Source organism: Podarcis gaigeae (assembly GCF_964106915.1).
Source record: "Podarcis gaigeae genome assembly, chromosome: 12".
NCBI classification, from domain to species: Eukaryota; Metazoa; Chordata; class Lepidosauria; order Squamata; family Lacertidae; genus Podarcis; species Podarcis gaigeae.
Genome location: NC_139688.1, coordinates 60,583,978 through 60,610,897, shown reverse-complemented (window position 1 = coordinate 60,610,897; position 26,920 = coordinate 60,583,978). Strand labels below are relative to the sequence as shown.

Below are 26,920 nucleotides of genomic sequence, written 5' to 3'. Positions count from 1 at the left end.
AACTTTGGGCAGATCACTTTCTCCAGGCCACAGGCTTGTGTGGATCAAATGGGTTACCACCCTTCTATAACTCTGGGCTTCGTGAAATGTTACGCGCTAAATAAAAATAGAGAGCATACACCAACACAACTTCAATATTCTCAGCCAGACGATTGTCTCACACACACTGTTGGCACGTCCTCCTGGCAGTGGCGGCCCTGGAGATGTGAACTAATGTGAGGCAACGATCCAAAGGAGGGACTCCTACTTATTTCCTACTTCTTCAGCAACAAAACTGTCCAAGACAGTTAACCAAATCAAAGCCATGCGTGGATTTCATGGGTTTCTGCTCCCTTAAGAAGCCAGAGTGCTGCAGTGGATGTTCTGCAGGATCTAAACTAAAGCTATGTCTGCTCAGCTCTCAGCTCAACCCTAAGTGACCTTTGGCCGGTTGCTTTCTCTCAGCATACGCTTCCTCAGGTGTTTGCGGTGTGTCTCTCTCTGTGTGTTAATGTCAAGCACAGCATGGGGGGGGGGAGGGTAGCCTAGCACAGGCTTCCTCAACCTCGGCCCTCCAGATGTTTTGAGACTACAATTCCCAGCATCCATGACCACTGGTCCTGCTAACTAGGGATCATGGGAGTTGTAGGCCAAAAACATATGGAGGGCCTAGCAAATATATTAAATACACCTTTAATCCATACTTTTCATAGGTATCCCAAGATATTATCCTTCTCCAAAGTGTCAATTCACAGTAAACTCAGAGTAAACTCTTGCAGACAGAAAAGGAAGCAAAATGAAGGAAAGCAGTATTGGGGGTTGCTCAGTCTGCTTATGTGAAGGCAGCGGTGACCAGCCCAAAAGGAGGCCATGTACCGTATCTTTGCTAGACACACTGAGGAGATCGATGGGAAGTTTCCTTGTACTGTTTGATCTATCACATGGTGTAATTTAGGCAAGTTGATTACTTTATTCATTTAGTCTGTGAAATGTGTAGTGTCTATTGATTTGAGGATTAAGGGCAGTTCTTCTTTAATCAGGTACATACTCCTAGCATAAGTTGGAAGAAAGTTGGATTAGTCAGAGAGTTTTCTTTGTGGAATTCTCACAGGAACCCACATCATCGTTGTTTGCTTGTTTAATATTACATCCTTAATTTAAGCACACTGTCGCAGACCAATGTATACTTCATTAAACTATTAATGAACATTCTTGTCCATTATATAACCAGAATGTTGGAGGAAAGCTGCAGGCACATTCTATGAAATGCTACATTTCTTTGTGCAGGGATTTTATTTTCTATGAGGGAGATCATCAGCAATTAAAATTGGGCAGTACATGTAATATGGGGGGAGGCACATGCATCTGGTGGGTCCCCATCTGGCCCATGGTCCCTCCTCCCCAGCCCAGCCTACCCCACCACCTGAGCAAGTTGTGAGGAAACAGCGTATATGTGTTTTTCCATGCATGCTGCACAGAAGAAAAGTGAATTGCTTGTGGAATGCTATAGGAGAACTCAGTCAGTAGAGCATGAGACTGTTAATCTCAGGGTTGTGGGTTTGAGCCCCATGTTGCATTGCAGGGGGTTGGACTAGATGACCCTTGTTGGTCCCTTCCAACTCTACAATTCTATGATACTATGATGTCATAATGCCAGATGAAATAGCTAATCAGATCTGTCTATGTAAACAATGTCATAAAACTAATTCACTGCTTCCTGCTCTGAGTCTGAATGGGCAAACAGTTTTATTCCTATTTTAGCCTCCTTCCCATGACAAATCACTGTAAAGGTGTGAGGTTTTCATAACTGACAAGTTTTGACAAAAATCCCCTCTGCTTTTCAGCTCAGTCTCACTATTTGCATTTCCTTCTGCTCGTGTGTGTCTTTTGTTCTCAGTTTTAGCATCCCCAAATCTATTAAATCCAGTCAGTCCCATCTTCTTGTATGATTTTTCACTGATTAAGTTCAAATCTTTGCTTGAACTTTAAACATGAGAAAGCACAAAATGTAATGACAGCATTTTATGATTTTTCAATATGTAAGCTACATGTTTAAAGATGAATTATTATGAATTGCTTATTGTATTAAATATTCTATCTTGCCCCGGAACTGTATGCATTATATATATATATATATATATATATATATATATATATATATATATATTTGCTTTCGTAGATTTTCACGGGTACAGGAATGCAGGTTTTGGTGTCCTCGGGTGTCTTCCCGTGTAAAAGTTGGGGTGTCTAGGCGACGTTTCGACGAGGTCTCACTCGTCATCTTCAGGCTGGTGCTTTCGGCTTCTTGTTACTGGAACAGAGCGGGATCTCAATGTTTGAGTTCCTATAAATACTGTAGAGGGGGTGTGGTGTCTAGCCTCCAATGTTCTGGGCAGAGAGGAAGTTCCCAGGCTAGTGTGCCTTTTCTTCTTTTGTTCCTTAATTACTTGAGAGATACCTTGAGTGATTTCTTGAGTGATATCCTGAGTACCACTTAGGTGGGTCATTAGGTGTGGATTAGTTGCTAAAGTCTTTGTGTCTTGACCTCTTGAACTTTGTGAAGAGTTTTCCTGAGAAGATGGCTGTATTGCACTTAGTTGTGCTTTGGCTTGGCTTCGTGTATAGGGGCGAGCTGTGGTTTTGTGGCTTGTGTCAGCCAGATCTGTGTAGGGATTGCAGGGGGGTGCAGCATCCGGAGGTGCCACCATGGACTGGCTACTGGATGGTGTCAGTAATTCATCTGTGGAGAGGGTCTGGGTTTGGGTCTGGTGTGGTTGATTGGTGTTGGCGTTCTGTGTGCCTCTGGATCTGGTGTCAGTTTTTGTGGGGAGGGCTAATTTCCAGATGTCTGGCAAGCGGGATGTGTCGTCACGCTTGTTCATGTTGTGAGGGTGTTTCTCTATCTCGATGGCTTCCATGATTATTCTCTTGTGGTGATGTTCCGTGTTAAAGAGCAATTTGGAATCTGCAAAATTAATTTCGTGTCCTGTTTCTTTCATGTGTTGGAAAAGAGAGGAAGTTTTTTCTTCTTTTTTGACGGCATTCTTGTGTTCTGCGATACGTGCATTTATTCGTCTGTTTGTTTGTCCAATGTACGTGGCTGGGCAGACTTTGCAGGGTATTTCATAGATCCCTTGGTTTTCCAACTGGATTTTATCCTTGGGGTTTCTGAGGATATTGGCTATTTTTTGGTTGGTGCAAAAGGCTGTTTTGATATTGTGTTTATGGAGGATTTTGCTAATTTTATCTGTAGTGCCCTTGATATAAGGAAGGAGGGCCATGCCATTGTTTTCTTCTGTGTCTTGGTTTTTGGGGGGTGTTTCCTTTTGGATTAGCTTCGTAATCCTGTTTTGCTGGTATCCATTGGCAATTAACACATTTGAGAGATTCTGTAACTCAGTTGTCAAGTGGTCTTTGTCAGCCAGGCGTTTGGTTCTGGAGATGAGAGTCTTGGCTACGGAGTTTATTTGTGCAGGGTGGTGGTGTGATTGTGCATGTAAGTAGCGGTTGGTGTGTGTTTTTTTCTGGTAGATAGTGTGTCCTAGGGAGCCATCAGGTTTTTTGTAGATTAGGACGTCAAGGAAGGGAAGTTGGTTGTTGGCTTCTATTTCCATAGTGAATTGTATTTTGGGGTGTAAGTTGTTGAGATGTGTGAGGAAGCTATCCAGTTTTTCCTTCCCGTGTGGCCAAATTACAAAGGTGTCGTCAACATATCTGAGCCAAAGTTTGGGTTTGTGTTCTGACTTGTCTAAAGCATTGGTTTCAAAGTGTTCCATGTACAGGTTTGCGATGACCGGTGAGAGGGGTGATCCCATAGGTGCTCCTTCTATCTGTTTGTATCTTTGTCCATTGTGGATGAAGTACGTGTTGGTTAGGCAGTGGTTGGTCAGGTCCAAGATGTATTCGGGGGGATTGTATTTGTTTTGAATAGCTGTCAAGGCTTCATTAATGGGCACTCCATAAACACAATATCAAAACAGCCTTTTGCACCAACCAAAAAATAGCCAATATCCTCAGAAACCCCAAGGATAAAATCCAGTTGGAAAACCAAGGGATCTATGAAATACCCTGCAAAGTCTGCCCAGCCACGTACATTGGACAAACAAACAGACGAATAAATGCACGTATCGCAGAACACAAGAATGCCGTCAAAAAAGAAGAAAAAACTTCCTCTCTTTTCCAACACATGAAAGAAACAGGACACGAAATTAATTTTGCAGATTCCAAATTGCTCTTTAACACGGAACATCACCACAAGAGAATAATCATGGAAGCCATCGAGATAGAGAAACACCCTCACAACATGAACAAGCGTGACGACACATCCCGCTTGCCAGACATCTGGAAATTAGCCCTCCCCACAAAAACTGACACCAGATCCAGAGGCACACAGAACGCCAACACCAATCAACCACACCAGACCCAAACCCAGACCCTCTCCACAGATGAATTACTGACACCATCCAGTAGCCAGTCCATGGTGGCACCTCCGGATGCTGCACCCCCCTGCAATCCCTACACAGATCTGGCTGACACAAGCCACAAAACCACAGCTCGCCCCTATACACGAAGCCAAGCCAAAGCACAACTAAGTGCAATACAGCCATCTTCTCAGGAAAACTCTTCACAAAGTTCAAGAGGTCAAGACACAAAGACTTTAGCAACTAATCCACACCTAATGACCCACCTAAGTGGTACTCAGGATATCACTCAAGAAATCACTCAAGGTATCTCTCAAGTAATTAAGGAACAAAAGAAGAAAAGGCACACTAGCCTGGGAACTTCCTCTCTGCCCAGAACATTGGAGGCTAGACACCACACCCCCTCTACAGTATTTATAGGAACTCAAACATTGAGATCCCGCTCTGTTCCAGTAACAAGAAGCCGAAAGCACCAGCCTGAAGATGACGAGTGAGACCTCGTCGAAACGTCGCCTAGACACCCCAACTTTTACACGGGAAGACACCCGAGGACACCAAAACCTGCATATATATATATATATATATATATATATATATGAGATATGAAACTCAAACACAGTATTATCATCAAAAACGGCAGCATTTCCATTAAATCTGCCCAACAGCGAGCTCAATTAGAATAAATCCCCATGGTAGGGGACACATTTCTCAGTGCTCATTGCCCTGCCAGCCTTCTTAATGGAGCTCAGCGCCAAATCAATGATCTGTCTGCCCTAATGAACAAAAGCAGAGGATGGCAAGAGCTGATAGCAATGCGAGATAAACAGGCTCTGGGAGCCAATCAGCTGCCGTTGGAGGAGCCGGGCAAGGTCTCCCTAGAAAGAGTTGCCACCAGCAAACAAGCATTTAGTAGCTTCAGTTATTTTAACTGACACATCACAGTGAGCTATGCCTGAACCATCTGCTCTGCTTCCCAGTTACAAATGAAAACATGCAACAACAAAAACCCCACAGACAACAAACCACAACCCTCATTCACAACTGTATCAGAAGGGAATTTCAGCTGTGTTCTGAAAGGGAACACAGCCTTATGCAACGTCTCTATCAAAAACTTGCTGGCGGACAGGAAACCATCTGGGCTTTTTAGATGGAGGGCTGAGGTGAGACGGCCACAGGAAAGGCTGGACTTTGGCAGCCGACAGCGACTGCAGAGACTCATGGAAGCATTAGGTCAGCTTATATTAGGCAAATTATCTTCTGGTTGTCTTAGCAGAGGCCAGGAAAGAACCAGTTTCTCTTAGTTCTCCTTGGTGATGGGTAGATTCATACCTACGCAGTTTAACTGCCTCCCAGGTCACACTATGCAGCAGAGACCTTGGTTTCTCCTGTTCTTTCACTTGTTATCATCCTCTTTATTCTGGAACCTTCAATGATGGACTACAAAAAGTTTTGTAGAAGTCAAATTCTACAGTATCTACCCATATGCCAGAATGATGCTGCATCATCGCCCCATAGCGTCTAGTGGGGAACCGGGGGCGGGGGGATTTTTGACCTGTCACAATCTCCTCCTACCCCATGGGCCAATTTTGACAGGGGGGCAGGACAACTCACCCGTCAATCACCTGGCATCATTACACCAGGTGAGGCAGCCCCACCCACCTATCAAAGTTGACTCACAAGGGTTGGGGGAGACAGTGGCCAAGCAAGATCAAACTTTTGGCACATCATTAATAATCCACCTCACTTCATACAGTCTCTATGGACCATTGCTTTCTTTTGTCCAAAGACAATAGCTTATAATCTTCAGGATGTTAAAAAGTAGCTTCTCAAGGAAAACCGAAGGACCAGAAAGTTGGACTTTGTGTCTGATCCACAACCACTTGAGCAGTGTGCTCTGAAAATGGCCTCTTATCTAATTTCAGGGTGAGCAGCCATTGCGCTGTCCACTGCAGCGCTTCCGGCACACCCCACAGTGCCACACCATCTTCGTGGGGTCATTACTGCTTCTTCTGGCCCCTGCGGAGGCTCGTGTTCAAATCCAGCCAATCTGTGGGGGCTTGGGGAGCGTGGCCTGGGAAGTGGAGCTGAGGGGAGCTGAGGGATGCAGTCTTCACTCAGGTCTGCTTCCCAGGCATATGTTCTAGCCAGCGCTGAACTCAGCAGCTCAGTTGTCCGGGAGCATCACCCGCCTGGCCCTCCCTTTATTATTTTGCTTGTTTATTTAACATTTTCCTTTTCAGATTATTGGGTTTGCTATGGCTTTTAAATGGTGGCCATATTCGGAGCCAGGAAGGAATTCTCCTTGCACTGCAGGTTTGACCTTCTCCATAGCATTGGTCACAACTTTGGAGTTTAGGGCTTGGGTGGAATCCTAATCAGGGGAGGGTGAAGTGGTGACACCCCCCCCAACTTTGCAGCTGAGCATGCAATAAACTTAGCCAATGATATAATTCTGCTCACATGACATGCAGAGAACAAGGTGCAGAGCAGTTCTCTTAGGACGTCTTGCCTAGCTCTCCCCACAGCCTTGGTACCCAGCTGTGGTTTTTGGGTTCACCAGCATGTATTTCTGTTCTAGCAGAGATATACAGAACAGCAATCAGCATTTAAGTTGTCATCATCATAATCTTATGCATTACACCAAATTCCCTTCTTTCGTTAATACTTGGCAGTGAATGATTGCTCAGAAGCAACACAAGGATTATTAAACCAAGGGTTTTAAAAATCAGTTAATCACAGAGACCTCTCAATTTTAAAGTTAATCTACCTTGGAAATAATAAGCTAGCTCTATCAAATTGCACACCATTGTTAAGAAGATAGGCCTGAATGATTCTTCTCCCTACAATAACAGTGAGGAAATAAGAGAGGCAATATTTCCTATTTAAAAATAAATACCACTAATATAATAAATGGAGATTGACTAGTTCAATTTTATTCCCTTTTTGTCCTGTTCCCATTTCCTTAGATAGACTGTTGAACAAAAATGCCCCCCCCCCACCTTGAAAATGTTTCTGGGGATCCAGCTGTGCCTAGGGAGGACCTGATCCGCAGCAGCGCTGTGGCAGTTGAAGGTTCTACGGGGGGAGCCCTTCCAAACAATGAGCTCTCAGGAAGTGCATTCCGTGCATGGCCTGTGGTGAAGTATTCATGGTGTTTTCAAATTTTAGAATTGGGGGAGGCCACTGTGTATCTGCAGTGTTATTGATTTGGGGAGGTGGGCAAAGTGAATAAGCTGCCGTTGGAAGCTACACCCACCCACCCCCACACACCTGGGAATAGAAACTGCATTTTCTGTCTTTTCCTAGCACAGCACACATCTCTGGAGCCCTCGCTTTGTTACCACTTGGCACACAGCAGCAAGAATGAAAAGGCAATGAGGAGGAAGACCAGCAGACAGCAGAGAAAAAGAAACAGTAACTCAAAGGCAATAGTAAATCAGACATAGAAGGTCATATCTAGCTGATATGTGACAGTAGGCCAAGCTAAAATTAGAATTTGGCTTAAACTTACCTGTTGCCATGGTATTGTTTATGCTATATTTACGTTTTTATTAACAGAAGTGCTGATCACACATCAAGTAGCCAATGTATATTCAGCATAGGTTGTTTTTCCTTGAGTCTTTGTCGATTAATCATATAAATATGAGCTTCATGCCTTTTTATGGTGTGCAGATCCTTGGTGCTTAAACACATTTGTGCCTCACTTCAGCGTGAACAACTTTTTACTATCTTTCCATTTCTGGCAGCAGTGCCGACTTGGGCCGCAGCTTGTGGGTGCCCAGGGCACATGCCCCAGGCCCTGCGACATCATGACGTGATGTCATGATGTCACGTCATGTCGCCATGTCATGATGGTGAGGCGCATGTGCGCTCTGGTGCCATGGTGGCAACTGGGCCAGGGCTTGCAAGCTCCACCAGAGCGCCAGAGGTAAAGCGGTGGCTGGTGGTGGCATTGGGTGGCGTGTGACAGCAGAAAGGGGTGGAGCCCAGGTACCCACAGTGAGAATTTTGTGGGTGCCAGGGCCCCCTAGAGTTGGCGCCCCAGACCTCTGGCAGTGATTTAATGCCTTTGAGGTCACCCCCAGAACCTTGTGCTGTTGTGATGGCATCACAATATTGTTTAGATCTTTGTGGTGACAGAACACTACAGATGGCCACTTCATGGACAAGTGATGATTTCACTATTGTGAAATCACTCTCCCTGGCACCTGGTGCAGCTGCTGTGTATGGTGCCCAGAGCACCCATGACCAGAATGGGATGGAGGGAGGTATTTGGGGTGAGTCACATGCTAATGGGCATTTTGAACCTCACAAACCTGTTTCTGGCCACATGACATACCTGATGCTTGATGGCAGAAGTGGGCATTTGACTGCTGGAAAGAAACCAGTTGCCTAATAATCCCTCCTGCCTGTATTGGGGCTGCACTGAACTGTCAATGATTGTTTCTCAGTCATTTCATACAGCACTTAATTATTGTCTTGTCTTGGTTATATTTCTGGGAAGAAAAGAAATCTAGGATTACCTTCTGGATTCTACCTTACTGGTAGAAATGGAACTACAGTACTTCAAAGCAAGACCCTTCACCCCCAGTCTTGTCAGGGGGTGCAAGATACCATGGCCCCTGAAAACAGAGATTTGTGAAAATGTTGAGAGAAAATTCACTGGTGTAATCTTTAGGAGCAACTCTAAAATACAGATCAAAATAGATATAATGACCTGATTCCTTCTTGCAAGGGTATGTATGAGCATGTCTTATGTTTGCAAACACTGAGACTTTTAAATTATATTTCATTATGAAATAACAAAAATGTTACATTTAGGGACAGAGTCTGTTATAAATTACAAATGGAATGGAAGTTTATTTAATCATAATCTTCCTTTTCTCAACATTTATAAAGAACAATACTGTGGTACCTCAGGTTAAGTACTTAATTCGTTCCAGAGGTCCGTTCTTAACCTGAAACTGTTCTTAACCTGAAGCACCACTTTAGCTAATGGGGCCTCCCGCTGATGACGCGCCGCTGGAGCACAATTTCTGTTCTCATCCTGAAGCAAAGTACTTAACCTGAAGCACTATTTCTGGGTTAGCGGAGTCTGTAACCTGAAGCGTATTTAACCAGAGGTACCACTGTACCTAGAAAGCTATATGCAGGTATTCTACCAATTTTTGCCTGCTGGGAAACTTGGCTTGAGAATATTAATAGCTAGCTTGTTCCTAATTGTCTAGATCAGGGGTCAGCAAACTTTTTCAGCAGGGGGCTGGTCCACTGTCCCTCAGACCTTGGGGGGGGCGGACTATATTTTTTTGGGGGGGGGAGGACGAATTCCTCTGCCCCACAAATAACCCAGAGATGCATTTTAAATAAAAGCACACATTCTACTCATATAAAAACATGCTGATTCCTGGACCATCTGCGGGCCCAATTTAGAAGGCGGTTGGGCCGGATCCAGTCCCCAGGCCTTAGTTTGGTCTAGACTGCTAGTTCCCCCAGGCCCACCTTGAAGCTGTGTTTATACACTCATCACACTCAGCCTTTCTGTTCTCTCCCATCTTCTGAAATCTGTTTTTGGTGGGGGCCCCTGACAATAGTAGGCCGAATGGCCTTCCTCAATAGCTGGCCATTGGTGCTGCCCTTGCAAGGCCTGTGTTTTGTGCTAGTCCACTGTCCTACCAGCCCAGGTCTGCCCATGCTCCATGGGGAGGCAAGCCTTGGAGGCAGGCAGGCAGGCAGGCAGCAGGGCAAGCACGCAAGAGGCCAGAGGGAGCAAGAGGGAGCTGCGTTTGTGGAGATGGGGGCCTTGAGGAAGAAGGGGGTGTCCGTGTGGGCAGGTGAGAGAGGGCAAATGAGCTGGGCCAGTGGGGGGGCCAGAGAGATGGGCTTGTGGCCGCCGGGGGAGTCCAGTGAGCGGGGAGTGGCCTGGTGGGGGAGGCAAGCTGCAGTTTGATGGGGAGTAGGGCGAGGGACTTGGAGGAGGGGCGTCATAAAGGGAGCTTGGTGAGCGAAGTGAGCAGGGGCATCAGCCCCTCGTTGGCACACATGGAGACTCCAATCTTTTAACTTTCTCCTGCTTTTGATATTGCTTCTTGTTTATCATGGTCTTCTGCAACTTTGTCTCCTTTTTAGTTGTGAGATATATTGCCTGCTCACATTTTGCTTTCTGCCTGTCTTGTCAGTTTTCAATAATATTTTTGAAGGCCATTTCTTGTTCCTTTCATTCTTTTTTTAAAAATGGAGGCCACTAAGCTTCTGTTCTTATCTTGTAACTCTTTTGATTTTAGACTTTGTCTGCAGATGATCCCATCAAGCTTGTGTGACTTTAACTCCCATGTTGACGCTCTTTCTCGACTTCTATTTCTCTGACACTTCATCTGGCAAATTTCATAGCAGATGCCGACTCTGTCTTTGATGCAAGGTTTCTGTTTTGTGATCAGTCATGGGCTTGCCTTTACATTAGCTCTCTTTTTTGTACCACTTATTTAGGCTATTTCCAAATCATGTTTATCTGCTTAAAATCTCCAAATTCATCCCTGTGTAGCTGCTTCTGAAGACAAGTTCAATTACAGAATGAATGTTTCTTGTTCCCCCCTCTTCCCCCATCACCTCCTGCGTGCCCTTTGGAGGGTTGGGGCCCCACCTGAACCACATCAATGGTGTCCAAGTGTCCGGACTCCCATCAGGCTTGGCCCAAGGACCGCAGACTCCAAAGGAAGATAGGGAAGAATGGGAGCCGGGGAGAGGCTGGAAGACCTGGAGACCCCCCCCCATACTTGCTAGCTTTCAGGGACCGCGCTGAGGAGGGCTGTACTGTACTGAGGAAGAATGGTGGGAGCCACCCCTCCCCCTGATCCTGATCCCAATCCTGAATATTATTTAAGGTCAACAACGTCTCAGGAATATCCAGCGGATTTGTCAGGCTAAATATTGAATCAAACATTGCCTGAACAATTAATTTTCATGCTGTGATTCAAAAGCTTTCACAAAAAGGCCAGAAAATCTATTTTTTAAAGTAAGTAGTAAGTTTATGTGCCTTTCTTTACTAATACTAATGTTCCAATGAGCTGATCTGCATTGCAATATAAAAGGATGTTTCAATGTAAATTCTTTCTCCTTATCTGTATTGTAGCACAAACAAAGATGTTCAAATCATATGGCTTTCTTATCTCCAATCCTCTTTTCTTTTATTCATATTTATCACAAGGCCTTAAATGCAGAAGATTAACAGAGCCCTCCACTCCCCCCCCCCCCATCTTCCATACCCCCTGTTGACCTTTCAGGCTACAGCTCTTGGCGTAAAACAGTAGTGGATAAAAACAGAATGATTCCTGTTTACCACAGACAAGCTGATAGAAAAGTGTTGTTTCTACATCTGCAGTCACTTATGATACAGAAGCTTGTTAGCCCATTTTAAATTTTTTGGGTGGGCGGTTTATCACAGGCAGGTGGCTTCTGTTGCCACAGCTGATCACAACCTTGGATCTTTCTTTCTTTCTTTCTTTCTTTCTTTCTTTCTTTCTTTCTTTCTTTCTTGTTAGTGGGGGATGTAGATGAGTGACTTGAGGGGTCAGAACCACAGAAACCACAGGAGGGCAAGCAGCAGGAAAAAAAATGTCTGACCACTGTCTCTCAGTCTAACTTACCTCATAAGGTTGTTGTGAGGATAACATGGGGAGGGAGAGAACCATGCATACACCCTTGAACTGCATGGAGCAAAGTTGGGTAATAGATTTAATACTAAATAAAGAATAAATTAATCAAAGGAGAGAGCGCAATGCCACAGTGTACCCTCCTTTAAGGTTGCTTCAGTTCCAGGGAAATCTCAGAGACTAGATTAGTTCCAATGGGAATGACATAACAGAAGCCACTCTCTGCTGTTTCTCTCTTTTGCCACTTTATAATTCTTGAATAATGCCTCTTTGCATGATCACTCTGGCTGTGGTTGCCATTCTTTCTTGCCCTGACAGAGTTATTCAGCTCCACCGCAGAATCATCAATATAAATGTACTTAGTGAACTAGTAAGGTAATTATGATTATTCAAATTTGATAAGTACCAGGCTTTTGGGGTTTTTTTGTTTGTTTAGATGTAGTTGTCCAGGTTTATGTGGGGAATTTGCAAGGCAAGGGAACTGAACTCACAAATTACTGATGCTGAGGATACTGTCTTCTTTAGGCTGCAGTCTGCACTCATTTCTTAGGAGCCACATCTACTGACACTTCTCAGCAAACATACAAATGCATCATGCTTCCCTTTTCTCTGTCCCCTGTTTTATATTGTGAGCTGGTTTAGGTAAGAAGAGATTTCCCTCTTGTAGCAAGGACTGACTAATTTATTAGATTTCTTTAAAGCATTTCACAAAGAATGTATCTATAAAAGGAGCAACATCCATCACCAAACTAGGCGTCTCAGTTCCAAATCTGAAAAACTGGAATTGTAGAAAGGCATGGCTGTTGGAACAGTGCATGCAGGTGAGGCAATTCTTACATTTAACAGTATGACAAAAATAATAAGCATAATGATAGGTGGTGGGAAGTATATATTTAAGGTAAATTCCTTCCATTTTATTCCAAGGTTCTTTTAACAATACTTGGTATTTTTGCAAACCTCAGGATTCTCTCTGTAGCATGTGGATCCCTTCTCTAGTTCTCAGTGGTCCCTTTTTGGTTCTAGTCCTGTTAGGACTTACCATCTGTCTGAAGGAGTTGTTTTCTGTCTGAAGGAGTTGTAGAAGTACAGATGGGAGCACATGAACCTTGTTGAAGCCACGTGGCCATTTTGTCCCCAAAATGTGTCACACAGTTTCACATCAGTGAAGCCACAACTTCCACACTGGATTTCACTTTGGACAGAATTCTGCTGCAAAACTATGCAGAAGAGCACTGAAGAGAAGCGCAATAACTCTACATTCTATGTAGTATCTAATAGAAAACAATCTGTAAAAAAATCTGTAAAAGGGAGAGGCAGGCTCTTCTCTATTAGTCCAGATTAAATGCTTAAAAGGGGCTTGGGCTGGCATTGTGATGAGTGCTACCAATTCTATGATAATCTGGAAGCCCTCAAAGTTTCTCTCTCTTGCTCATCTTCCAATCATTACAATGGAAATGGTGCATCTGCTACAATGTCTGCAACTCTCTACCATTTGCTGCAGAGTTAAAATATTTTACGTTACTAAAATAGCAGCCCCAATCACCACCAAATGCAAAGGTAATGTATATGCTATTAGACAAAGTACCTGATCCAGCAAATAGTTAAAACACTTCTAAAGGATGACCTAAAAGCACTCCAGGAAAATTGCCCTTAAATTTTAATTGAAATCGCTTAAAATAATAGAGGCAATTCGTATTTATTACATATAATAAAAGACATAATTGCATTACTTTCTGGAGCACTTTGCAGCAACAATTGGTGTATGACAGTGCAAGGAGAAGACACTGACAATTATTTCCTCAAGCTGAGCTCCCCCCCCCCCCACTTTTAAAACAAACCCCACAGGATAAAAGCTCTGTGTAGCTGAAGGAAGATGGGCTAATTTTGCCAGATATCTGTTTCAATTATTTTTAAGTGTATTACTTATAATACTATTCAGGGATGTAGGTAAATAAAGTGAAGTGGTAGAAGCAGAGGACCATCTTGTTAAAGCTCGGATGAGACTGTGAGAAGAGCCTTCTGGATCTGGCCCGGGGCCCACCTAGTCCAGCCTCCTCTTCTCCCAGGGGCCAACCAGATGGGAAACCCTCCATGAATCTATCTAATCCTCTCTTCAAGCCGTCCAGGCAGGGGCCATTGCTGCCTTCTGCCGGAGGGAGCTCCACAGTTTAACTGTGTGATGTGTGAAGAAGCACTTTTTAAAAAATCTGCCCTGAATCTATCAACATTCAGCTTCACTGAATTGCCATGAGTTGGGGGGGGGGGCTTTTCTCTACCCACTTTCTACATGCCATGCACAATTTTATAAACTTCTACCATGCCCCACTTACTTGCCCTTTCTGTGAACCACGGAGTCCCTGATGTTGCTCTACCCCTCGTTCATTTGGGCTGCCCTTTCCAATTCTACAATATCATTTTTTAGGTGAGGCAACCAGAACTGTGCACCGTATTCCACACGCAGGTCGCAGCAGAGATTGGTATAACCGCACCATGATATCAGCAGTTCTATTTCCATTCCTTTCCTTAGGATTCCTAGTGTGGAATTTGCCTTTCCCACAGCTGCCCCACCCTGGCTAACCCTTTCATCAAGCTATCTACTACGACCAATCCTGGTCCCTCAGCAGCACCTCTTCAGACCCCAAGAGTGTAGAAGTGAAATTAAGATTTTTTGCCACCACATGCATCCATTTGCATTTGTTTACCTTGAAATGCATTTGCCATTTTACCTTCCATTCACTCAGTTTAGAGAGGTCCTTTTTCTTTTAAAAATCTCTTTTTCTTTTAACAAACTCGAACCATTTAATATCATCAGCAAACTTGGCCACCTCACTGCTCACCCCAAGCTTGTTTGTGAACAAGTGGAAAAGCCCAGGGCCCACTTGTGACCCTTGGGGGGCTCTCCATTCAGAGGACACTTTGCATCCTGCAACTTAAACTGAGGGGGGAAGTTAGCTTTGAAGATACATCTTCTGCATCAAATGACATTGAAAGCCTTCCATGCATATTACTAACAGTGGAGGTAAATTTATATGGTAGGTGCTACTTGGACAAATTATGAAAGGGATTTCAAGAGGAAGCACAATGGGGATTAGCAAAGGGAGGCACAAATTTGTAAACTGCCACAATAGTTTTTCCTAGTGCAAATATGGTGGTTCCTGTTTGTGGGGGGACTGTCCAAGGAATCTGGAGGAAAGTAAGACTGGCTATGCCAAAACCCAATGAGAATCACCTTGAGATCTGAAGGTAAGGGAGCATGTCACTACCAAGAAGGCCTTACCATAGAAGCAGAGAAAATGATACATAAAGTACCGGTATTTATCTGTTACATTTATACACCACCTTTCTAATTATTTAAGTTATGCAAACTAGGTAGATTTGCGTAAATCAAAGGATTAAGATTTGTGCTGTGAAGCTGTGTGCCAGCATCAGGAGACACGTTGTCTTTACCTTTCATAAGGCTGATGTATACACTCCATGATGGCTGAGTTTATGTGGAATGCAAAACTGAAGCAAAACAATGCGTAGAGGGAAGCAAATGTTTCCTCTTATTTTCCCTGCAATTAGTGATTTTTTGTCAGTCCTTTCCTGTTAACACAGATGTGCTTTGCGGCATACTGGATTTCTCACAAAAGAAAAGATTATCATTAATAATATGCTTCATCATACTGAGTAACTCACAATTGCTTGCAAATAATAAAAGTCTAATTGTGAAGACTGAAATGGGGCTAATAGCTGCACTCTTCTGTTTGGAAGGGGGGAAAGAAAAAAAGGGGGGCTTAATTTTAATCCCATTATCCCCCCCCACTCCACCACCATCCAGCATTTCAGTGAAATGCTAGATGGTTATAATGCTAAGCTAATAGCTTTACTGTTCCCTGCCAACGTTGTCAGGGAGAAAGGACTTCTGTGTCAGGTAGCTTACTTTGGTCATCTTTGCTCAATACAAACATGGATAAGAAATTAGTTTGCAACTACGGATAGATACACCCCCCCCAAACAATCTAACATAAATTGCGACAAAGCGTGTTCTTTTTCACAGAGAGCACGTGTTGCGGTGGGGTCTGACAGGCCACCCCTCTGTTGCTGGGCGGGTTAGTATGGATGACCATCTGCAGTGATTGGGTGGTTGGGTTACTGGGCAAATTTTGGTCTTGCCATTTAGGGGGATGGACCAAAGGTTATGAAATCAAGTCACGCAGCACTGACTGGGCTCTTTTGCTGCATGCATCGGTTCACCCACCCACCCTCCCTAATCTAGGGCTATCGTGTTGACCTTGCTATGCCTGTCATGGGGTCGTCTGCTTTGGAGGCAGAGGCCGGGTAGGAATTGTGTCCATTTGGCTGATTGGCTGGTGCCATTTCGTTTTTGCCTACTGCGTAGCAAATTGTCACAACTTGTAAGGTTGCGGTTAGGCATTGGTTAAAAAATTGGTTGGTGGAGGGGTCAGGATTGGCGGTGCCTGCCCCTCCAATGCTGCTGCGGAAAGGGAATTCCGTTAAAGGAATCCAGAGCTTGCCATTCTTTCGTCCGTACCCCTGGCACAAGCCCCTGGGAGCATGCGCGGGGGGGGGGGGGAGAGGGTCTGGTGCCGGGCTCCATGTTCTCCCCAATCTTGTTTCCCCCGCACTGGCTTTCGCTGGAATCCAGAAGTCAGTTCTGTCCCTGGGCGTGCGGACAGATAGTCATAACCAATGCCTTAGCAACCACTCACATTTATGTATTTTAATAAAGTTGTGGCCAAAATTATGCCCAAAAACCTTAAACAAAAATTATGTGTGAATTGTGAATTATTTAGGGGTGGCTTGGGGGACCTCAACATGCAAACTCCCTTCACAACCAATGGAAAAAGTTAGTTGCAACTAACAAGTTCTAAGGAAAGCCACAAGTCACTTCATCTAGGCTTAGACCATACAGTAATATGTTCCAGACAAGGGTGAGGGCAGCAAAAAGAGGGAAAGCTCAGGCACACGGAGGCAAATGAGGGAGCCCCCCTCATTTTTGCATATGTTTAAGCAACTGCTTAAATACAGTGGTACCTCAGGTTAAGAACTTAATTTGTTCCGGAGGTCCGTTCTTAACCTGACACTGTTCTTAGCCTGAAGCACCACTTTAGCTAATGGGGCCTCCTGCTGCTGCTGCGCCACCGGAGCATGATTTCTGTTCTCATCCTGAAGCAAAGTTCTTGACCTGAGGCACTATTTCTGGGTTAGCGGAGTCTGTAACCTGAAGCATCTGTAACCTGAGGTACCACTGTATAGGAGCTTTACCACAAAAAGTTGGCAATCCTAACTGAGGAAGAGAAAATATCTGTTTTACAGAGTAGTCAAAGTATGTACATTCTAATGCATATTCACGATTTTGAGATTATGCTATGTCCAATAAAGACACACTAAAAGAGAGAGAAATATTTAAGATTATGAATTATATCCATTTTAATGTGTAAATGAAGCTGCATTTACAGCACACTGACCAATTTCTGCTAAATTCCTAAGCCCATGTTGGAACATCTTGATTAGGCTATTAGTGCCAAGTGCTGCTCTTTACAGCATTCCCTCTGAAATCCAGAGAGAAGGTCAAAGTTAGCAGGCTGTGTGGCTTGGATATTTAAGTTCATGCTTATTACTGTCCAGTACCTATAAGTATACTAAATATATAGAATTTTTACAGATGAAAGCTTATAGTGGTTGGTAGGTGCTTCAGAAACATATGTTTAACAAAACTCTTAATTGCTACAATTTAATGAAGATTTAGAAGAAGAGGATAAAAGATTCAAATTATCTGGCAGATCAAACAGAAAACAAAAACAATATTGCAATGTTTATTAACTATGTTCCCATCAATAACTGTGGTTCAAAGGGAAGGGAAACACGCCTGTGCTTTCTGTGTCTATAAATAAGGTTCTGTGAAAGCCATATTTATGTTGATCCAAGGTTATGTGGGATCAAAACACAGATGCCAAACATGCATTGCTTTTCTCCTTCTTTCAACAGATTTCCTTAAATCTAATGCTATTATTCACATCGATTCCAACTGGGGCAATGAGGAGCTGGGTGAATGTGAGAATTCTTCCAAGGTTCAACTGCAGAAGAATCTGGTGACTCATCATTCTTGCCTCTTGCATTAGGCACTTGCTTCTGGGCAAACTTCTTTGGCACTCCTATGCAATGCCATAATGCTGCACCCTTGCTTATCCCCACACCTTTGGTCTGGGTGGTCCTTGTGGGTGTGGGGAAGTGTGAGGCTGCTAATGATATGCAGGGCGTCACCACATATTTTGCCTTCCTGGGGACACAAGGAGACAGGAGGCTGCTACTTGTTCTGGGAGCTGTGACTCAGCCGCATGTAGAATTAAGAAGCACTGGACAGAGAGTGGAAAAGGAGACCAAGTTTCATTTCAAGAGTTGGAATCCTTTACAGACCAGTGAAGTCTGACCGGTGAGGCCACCCACTTGTCAACACAGTGGTGTCACATGACCCTTTTACGCATCAGGGGTTTTGCAGGAACCACCAATCTGCTGATCATCAGGTCTTGCTGAGCCTCTCACAGAAAAATTCTGCCTTGAGACCACTTTGCAAACATCAGCCGATTACAGGTAAATTACAGGCAGATATGCCAAGGGTTTTGTGCTATGCACTTTTAAATTTTGATTATTATTTAAATAAACATCTATAACTTCTTTATTTTTTGGCAAGATTTGATTAATTTTTCAGGCACAGCAAACTCTTCTGAGGCAAAATTATGCTAAATTTCAGAAGGAAGCTGCAGTCCTGCAAAAGCAGCATTTGTAGTTTTGGGATAGATAAAAAAAGGAAATCAGTTTATCTCTCAATGTGCTTTCTGTGCAATTGGTCTGAAAGGAGCAGGCCTGAATGGAGTGTCCTTAGGTCAGAAACCTGCCAAATTGTAGACAAATAGGTCCAGGTGTTGTTTTGTGCCAGGTGCTTTTAAAGGTTTATTGAGAGGAGAACTAAAAGGGATTCACTTTTCTCCCAGTGGTTTTCTTTGTGGGCTCTGATTTTATGGCATCACTTAGATTCCTTTAATGGTACTGCACAAACAGCAGCAGTGGTTTAATTTGAAGAGGAGGCTGGTGTTGAGGCCTTGACTTCCCTTCCTCCGGCAAACCCTCCATGGTCACTTGCAGAAGCGTTTTTCTGCTTCTGCTGCTTCTCCACTGGTGTGCTTCTTGCCCTGACCCCCCCCCCCCCCTTTGGCTGCCTGCCTTGGTAGCCAATCAGAAAGAGACTCCAGCCCTCTGGTGGAAGTCTGAGGCACTGCATCACCAGACTGCTCTGGCCCAGCTGTCCATCACAGTCACCAACTCATCAGGGGCTTCCCTCTGCCACCTATTTCATTTATGCATCTTATAAAAAATATTTATAGACCTCCCTTCATACAAAAAAAATCAGGGCAGTGTGCAAAATATACAAAAAGGAGAAAATACAATTTCAAACATTACAGAATAACCATATAAAGAACTGGCTCATCTTTAAACTACTGAATAGGCCTGTTTGCCTAAACAAACAACCCCCAAGAGTCACCTGAAGGTTAGAAGCAAGGATGCTGGCCAAACCTCTGCTAGCACAGCAGTGCTTTTGTTCTGGGGGGATGCTGGGGGACACATACCCCTAAGCATTATGTGAATGTAAGTTTGGCCTCATTGAGGGGCAGTATTTCAATATGAGTAGAAAAATGAGAGTACCTTTAAATATATATATATATATTTGGGGGGAGTACAACAGCACAGTATCCCATTGCATGGGTTCTAGTTCAGGGTTGGGGAACCTTTGGACTGCAAGCCAACCTTGTCTCACTGGGAGTCTGATTTGGTGCAGGAGGTCATCTCCCTCAAACAACACCCACATCTCCATCAGCTGGCGTCACCAGTGATGCCAGCGGTTGTGCAGGAGGGCAGAGTTCCATTCTCTGCAGGATTTAACCCCTGTGCAGCAGCCAGCAAGCAGGAGTTAGATGCTCCTCAGTTTGACTGTGCATGCCTGGTTACTCCTGGGAAAAGGCACATGAAGCGAAAGCAAGCAGAGCCTGGGGGTGGGGGGTTTCTGACATAGCTGCTCAAGGTAGAAGAGTTTGGATTTGATATCCCGCCTTTCACTCCCTTTAAGGAGTCTCAAAGCGGCTAACATTCTCCTTTCCCTTCCTCCCCCACAACAAACACTCTGTGAGGTGAGTGGGGCTGAGAGACTTCAAAGAAGTGTGACTGGCCCAAGGTCACCCAGCAGCTGCAGGTGGAGGAGCGGAGACGCGAACCCGGTTCCCCAGATTACGAGTCCACCGCTCTTAACCACTACACCACACTGGCTCTCAAGAAGTCCCTTGCAGAACAGGTGTCTGCACAAAAGCAAGTAAGGTGGTTACACACCCCTGTTGGAGCCAGCTGAAATTCTGTAATGGGAGGGGGGGACTAACCATGCTCCTCCAGGTGACCTCAGTGATCAAGCTGGGATATAAGGGCTCACCCAGGCCTTAAGAATATGCTGGCCCCAGTTGTCCAAGGGTTTGTATATCAACACAAGATCCTTGAACCTGGTCCAGTAGCAAAAGAACAGCAAGTGCCTAGAAAGGGGAACCACCTGGAAGACTTGGCTGTTTGCTCTCTATGCCCTCATATGGGCCACTGAAGCAATGGGAAGGCCTAGGCTAAGCGGCTGCTTTGGGTATCAGGAAGGTATGCACGTTTGCCATCTCCTTGCTGCTGTGGCAAACTGTGCAAAAGGTTTGCTACAAACGAGGCTATTTTCTCTCTTGAGAGACCAAATAACTTTAGGGAGAACAGAACATTAGTAATTCCTCCCAAATATTTTTGTTTTGTTCAAAAACATGGGCCTGAAAGAGAGGGGTGTTGATGACGCATGATGTGCTACAACAGGGTCATCTGACAGGCGCTCCAACTTATTGCATATGCTGCACATGAACAACAGTCATGCTCCAGCTTTTTGGATGGTGAACATGTCACTAAGATTATATATTACTTACTGGATTTGCATATCACCTTTTTATCTTTTTAGGTAGCTTACATAGCACATTATATTTCTGCTGAAATTTCATAAGTATTGCAAGTAATTTATTCCAATCTGTGGTGTCAGTCCTAAGCTTCCTAAAAGCACCTTTTTATTTTTGAAAGTTTCATTACCAACCTATTATGCTGTGAGTAGTGGATACCTCTTGCAACTGACTTGTGCAGAAATCTCTTACCTCCTCGTTTGTTTAGCTTTGCGAAACCTGGTGCATAACTGTTGGATGCAGACGGCATAGATGACGAGCTGCTGAAGAAGGAGGGGGCCAGGCCTGAGACCAAGGGCTCCTCACATTTTTCTGAAAGACAAAGAAGAAGAGTGTTGTTTCAGGGATGCGTGTGTGGCCACACTCCCCAGTCACCCCAGTGCTCTGCAGACCAGTCTGTTAAAAGTTATGCAAGCAGAATTTCCTGATCTGGATCTCATGCAGAGTAGTAATCCATAAGCTCCCCACACCAGGAAAGGATTTCCAAAGTTTCACTGCAAACTGTCTTTAAACTTGTTACAAAAACATTGTAAATAAAAACCAGAGGGTTGCTCATAAACAACTAGGAATGCAATCCATTTTTCTTTAGGTTCTTCCTTGTTAATATAGTCTAAGAACTATTCTCTGTCTGGTCTCAGAAAGAGATTCAAATAAGCAAGTTGCTTCCTCAATATGCTAACAGCTTCTGAGAGAATCCGAGACTCTCAAGGATGAGCCATCGATTCACATAACATTGGAACAAAGACTCCACCACAAGCACCTTCTGCACCTCCACATAACGTTTTATCATACCCTCCAACATTTCTCTAATGCAAATAGGGATGCCCTATTATATGCTGGGCGGCTTCCAACATATATAAAAGCATAATAAAAATTTTAAAACTTCCCTATACTGTACTGCCCTCAGATGGCTCGGGAACCAGATAACTCCATGCCCTCCAACATTTCTCCGATGAAAATAAGAATGGCCTACCATACCTGCCAATATTTCTCCAATGCACATAGGGAAATCCTAAAGAAAAGCAGGACATTCTGGGATCAAATCAGAAACCAGGATGACCTCTGTAAATCTGGGACTTTCCCTGGGAAATAGGGACACTTGGAGGATTTGTTTTATGCATATTGCATGTACAGCTTTCACACATTCTAGGCCATGTTTTAGGGTGCATTCACCACCTTGCCCCTGCGACTGAAGGCCTGTGACATGCGTGCATGACATCAGCATGCCCCACAGTGTGCACACAGGATGCAAGCACACCTCATGGCATGTGTGCACGGTTACCCTGGAGCTTGGGGGGGCGGCCTTTCCTCTGAAATTGGGGTGTGCCCTCCCTACTTAGTGCCCCTGTTTTAGGGTATACAGAGCACTAGCCAGGCCTTTATGGCCTTTTTGTTGCCACTCTTGAACAGGATGTGACCTAGAAAACTCGCAGTGCTGTCCTGCAGGTGCCTATTGCAGTAGATAACTTCCAGGGCATCTTGTTTGCTACCACAGCTCTTTTCATTGTGGGAGCCCACTCAGGCCCCCAAGAATACAGTCAAAACTCACCACTCTGTAATTATGCCATACCATACAAAGTCTTTCTATTGGTCAAGTCATCCAGACACACTTCACCAGCATGGTGGGAAAGGGGCCTTTCTGACACCAGCGGCCCTCACAACAATCTCCCCTGCAGGCTGCTCTGTACGACCAGCATCCAAAATGCCTGCAGTAAAACTGCAATAATCCCCTCTCACATCTGGCCAAGTGGCCAAGAATGTATAGAGTCATTCCGATTCACCTCGCCATGTAGATGCGGCCCATCCTGGTGGTTGCACTTCTACCCACATTGTGAGGAGCAAGCCCACACCCTCCAACATTCCTCTGGATGAAAATGGAGACATTTTTGTCCAAGGACTGTTGGAGGGTCTGCTTCCCCTTTGGCCCCTGTGCTTCTGCCACCCGCCCCCCCAAATTCTCACTCAACCTGCAACTGACCCTCATTGACCCCCCTCAGCCCCTCCCACAGAGTATACACCAGCAGGACACAGCACGTTCACTGCCTGAACAAGTACTTCTGGCAGTGGGACCCTGTCCGCCAATACCGCCCCCCCTGCTCCCTCCCAGGATGGGATCATGTGACAAGCGGGTGGCTATCTCTGTCTGTCTGTCCATCTCTCTCCTGCCCTGCAGCTGCCCTTTCAGCACCTGTGTTTCTGCTGCCCTCTGCCAGGAGTTCTCACTCCCCCCCCCGACCCCCTGCGCTCACCTACCCCCCTCCCTGAGCATTTCCTATCTAAAGAAAGGCAAGAGCACATACACACCCTACACCGCCCTGAGAAAACCCCTTAATCACAATTTTATTTTATTCTTTGGTGGCTTTACAAAAAGAAAAACACATAGCAATATATACATTTTAGAAAGGAGAAATGTTTTTTTAAATAGAGATATATATTTTAAATCAGGACTCCTTGTGCTCTGCTCCGCTCCCCCTTTCTTCCCACTCAGCACGGCATGCAAGCCTGGACCTTGTAGGTGGCAGCCTCTCCGCTTCCTCGCCTGCTCTCCAGCGACCACTATGAGGAGGAGGCTGGAAGTGGCGGCCATGGAGAGGCAACGGGGGGGGGGGGCTCCCTCTCAGCCACGCGGGACAAGCGCCGGATCCTCCTCCTCCTTCCAGGAAGAATCAGAAGCCAGGATGGCTTTTGTAATGCCAGGACTTTCCCTGGAAAATCAGGACACTTGGAGGGTATTCCAGCCTCTAGGATAATATTTAATAAGCAATGCATAGAAGCCACTGGCACAATTTCCTGGCAATTTCCATACATGTCAATGGGTATTGTGCACACAAATTGTACATGGTTATTGGGATAATCAAAATAGCAGCAACTTGTTCATGCTTAAGCCATGATTTATCAGGGAAATAACTCATTTGCACTCTGTTAATCACTAGAGATGCAGCAAGAAGTGAAATTTAAGAGGTCTAATCTGTTTTTGCAGTAATCTCAACAATCCTTTTAAGCACTTTACTTCCATTGGACTCAGTACAGAGGAGAATAGGAGCCAACTGCTAGGGGGCAAGGTCCCTTTGCCTCCTCCCATAAAATATTTGAGGGGGCAGGGCCTCCCCAAAGCTGATGGGCATTGCCATTCAAATAGTGTGTGTGCACTGCATCATGTGATCGATTACGCATACAGGCACTCTGTGCAATGCTATCTTGCAAGGGGGGGGGGGGGAATAACACTGATGCAGCGTTGCTTTTCTATATGGTATCAATTTTTGCAACCAGTGAAGAAGTTTGCAAGTGTATCCATTCTGAGCTGGTATTTAGGAAGCCAGTGGCTATGTGACGCAGTCATTACTAGTACCAAGGTGCAATAGAGACACATATTAAAAAAATGAAGATGCTTTTTTAAAAAAAGTGTTTTGAAAAATATATTGAATTTGCCATAAGCTCACCTTGGCCACCTAGTATCGCATTTGTATAGATGCACTTTATATTTCCAGCTGTATAGCTGAGTCCCAAATGTAGTGTTATCATATATAACTGGAGCCTCATATGCTACCCAGGTGATTCCAACATTGCAAGAGGTTGGACTAGATGACCCTCGGGGCCCCTACCACCTCTGCAATGTTCTGTGTGGTTCTTCTTTTCCCAGCAGTTACGATGTGACCTCAGATGAAAGTAGCCCTAGTACAGTGGTGGTAACTGGAAGCCTTGGGTTATGAAGCTATCATTTCCTTATTGTGCTGATTTGGAAGTTCTACCAGAGGAGACCTCCAGTGTTATTAGACGCTCCTTGCCAATATATGTTACAGCGTGGAATTTGTTTCTATTTTTGAAGATGTGGGTCAAGAAAGAGAAACAAGCCTCCCTTCCATGCTAATAAATGTGGCACCATCTATTTAGTCTCTCACAAGCTCTCTCTACGCAAATTCAACTCTAAATCAATTTGCGAGGTGAGAGAGAGGGAGATTCTGAAAATGAGCAAGCTGCTAAGATAAATTGCATTAAATCTGAGCACATAGCTTGCAATAGTGTGTACCATACATGAGCTAGCTAAAAAATAGAAATCAAAAGTGGCTTTTGCAGGGTTGAGGCAACATTTGTAACGTTGTCGGAGCCTCTCTATGCTTTTTCACTTAACCCTCGGCTGAAAGCCAGAGATGTTATAGATGCCACAAGGGAAAAATTCCAAGAAACGCAGAATCTTTTGACAGGTTTTGCTGTTTTTTTCAGAAGGGGAAATATCCAATCTTTCACTTACTAAAAGTGCAATCCTCTAAGCCTTTCTGTTGCAGAGATACAGCAGCCTTCCTTATATAAGTCAATGTACTGTATCCTGTTAATCAATTATGGAACACTCTCGCCAGCCAGCGTGACAGCGGCAGCAAAGGAATAAACGCTACTCTATACCATTTATCTCAGTAAGGTGTTAACTTCAAAGACAACCTGGGACCATTTAAATGTTAACATTATGAAGCAACAGCAATCTTCCAGTTTACTCCACTTTGTCCTAATAAGATCTGGCAACAGTGTCTTTAGTTTCTCACATGCTCAGTGCAAAAAGAAAACAGGATCTGTTTTCTGTAGCCCCAAGGCAACAAATTCACTTTTTTGCAGTTCGGAACTGAGGGTGAAATGGACTGAAAACTATGGGGTGAATACGTCTGAGCCTCCTGTAAGCAAATCAGGAAAGGTGCTCATGGTTGTATAACCACTCAGTAAACAAATCAGAACTAATGCTCAGTAGAGAAATTAATTATAATTAAAGGTAAAGGTGAAGGACCCCTGACAGTTAAGTCCATTCGCAGACGACTCTGGGGTTGGGACATCTGGCTTTACAGGCCAAGGGGGCCAACGTTTGTCCGCAGACAGTTTTTCTGGGTCATGTGGCCAGCATGACTGAGCCGCTTCTGATGCAACGGAACACCAAAACAAGAGATGTGCACTAAAACACCGTTTACCTTCCCGCCAGAGCAGTACCTATTTATCTACTTGCACTGTGTGCTTTCGAGCTGCTAGATTGGCAGGAGCAGGGACAGAACAATGGGAGCTCACCCTGTCATGGGGATTCGAACTGCCGACCTTCTGACTGGCAAGCCCAAGAAGCTCAGTGGTTTAGACCACAGTGCCACCCACGTCCCTATTTATTTATTTATTTATTAAATTTGTATCCTGCCCTTCATCCAAAGATCACAGGGCAGTGCACAACAGAAAAATACAAAATCATGATAAGGTTGTGCTTCATCTGGTCCAGAGCTGCTCGCCAAACTAACTTTGCATTGGGTGAGCCTCCTGCGTGATTAGAATCCATCAGTCCAAAACATTCCCGTGGAAACTTTGCTGAGCTCCACCTCCACACATCCCACCATCTTTTCACTTGAAACTTCAGCTTCTGATGCCCCTTGATGGATATTCAAGTTTTAGGGAACCCTGAAAATGTGGGTATCAGAACTGGAGGGGTGGAAAGCAGCACAGGTGAGCAAAATTCAGGGAAATGTGACATTAAGTGGCTTTGCAAACCTGGCAAATAACCAACTATCTTTGTGAGACCCAGCGAAAGGAAGACACGCACAGTGTCTGTTCGCTTTTTATCTGCTGTTTCTAGCCAAGCTCTCACACATACATTGTCCTTTTATGTTTTCCATTTTCATTCTTGCTTGAAGATGCGAATGAGATTGCTATTGAGGCAGGTTTGCATTTAGCTTCATGAGCAAATGAGCCCAGCCACAGCTGAATCATTTCTGTGAATAGGTCTGGGGCTCAGCTGTAATCTGAAGATTAGAGCCTCACTTATTGATCCTAAGGAATGCCTCATATTCCACCCCAAATTGCACAGTGTCAATAGAGATAAAACATTATTGCT

The 26,920-nt window shown here is 44.5% G+C and overlaps 1 protein-coding gene across 2 annotated transcripts in view; it reads right to left on the bottom strand.

Annotated features, from left to right (window-relative positions):
* The window catches only part of CNTNAP2 (contactin associated protein 2), a 1,058,844-nt gene that overhangs the window by 663,485 nt on the left and 368,439 nt on the right, over nt 1-26,920 (bottom strand). Inside the window, exon 2 of one of the 2 annotated variants that reach the window (XM_083706252.1) lies at nt 21,262-21,381. The exons of the other annotated variant lie outside the window; for it this stretch is intronic. Coding sequence (XP_083562378.1) covers nt 21,262-21,381 — 120 coding nt within the window. The remainder of the gene's footprint in view (nt 1-21,261; nt 21,382-26,920) is intronic. 2 annotated transcript variants of the gene reach the window in all.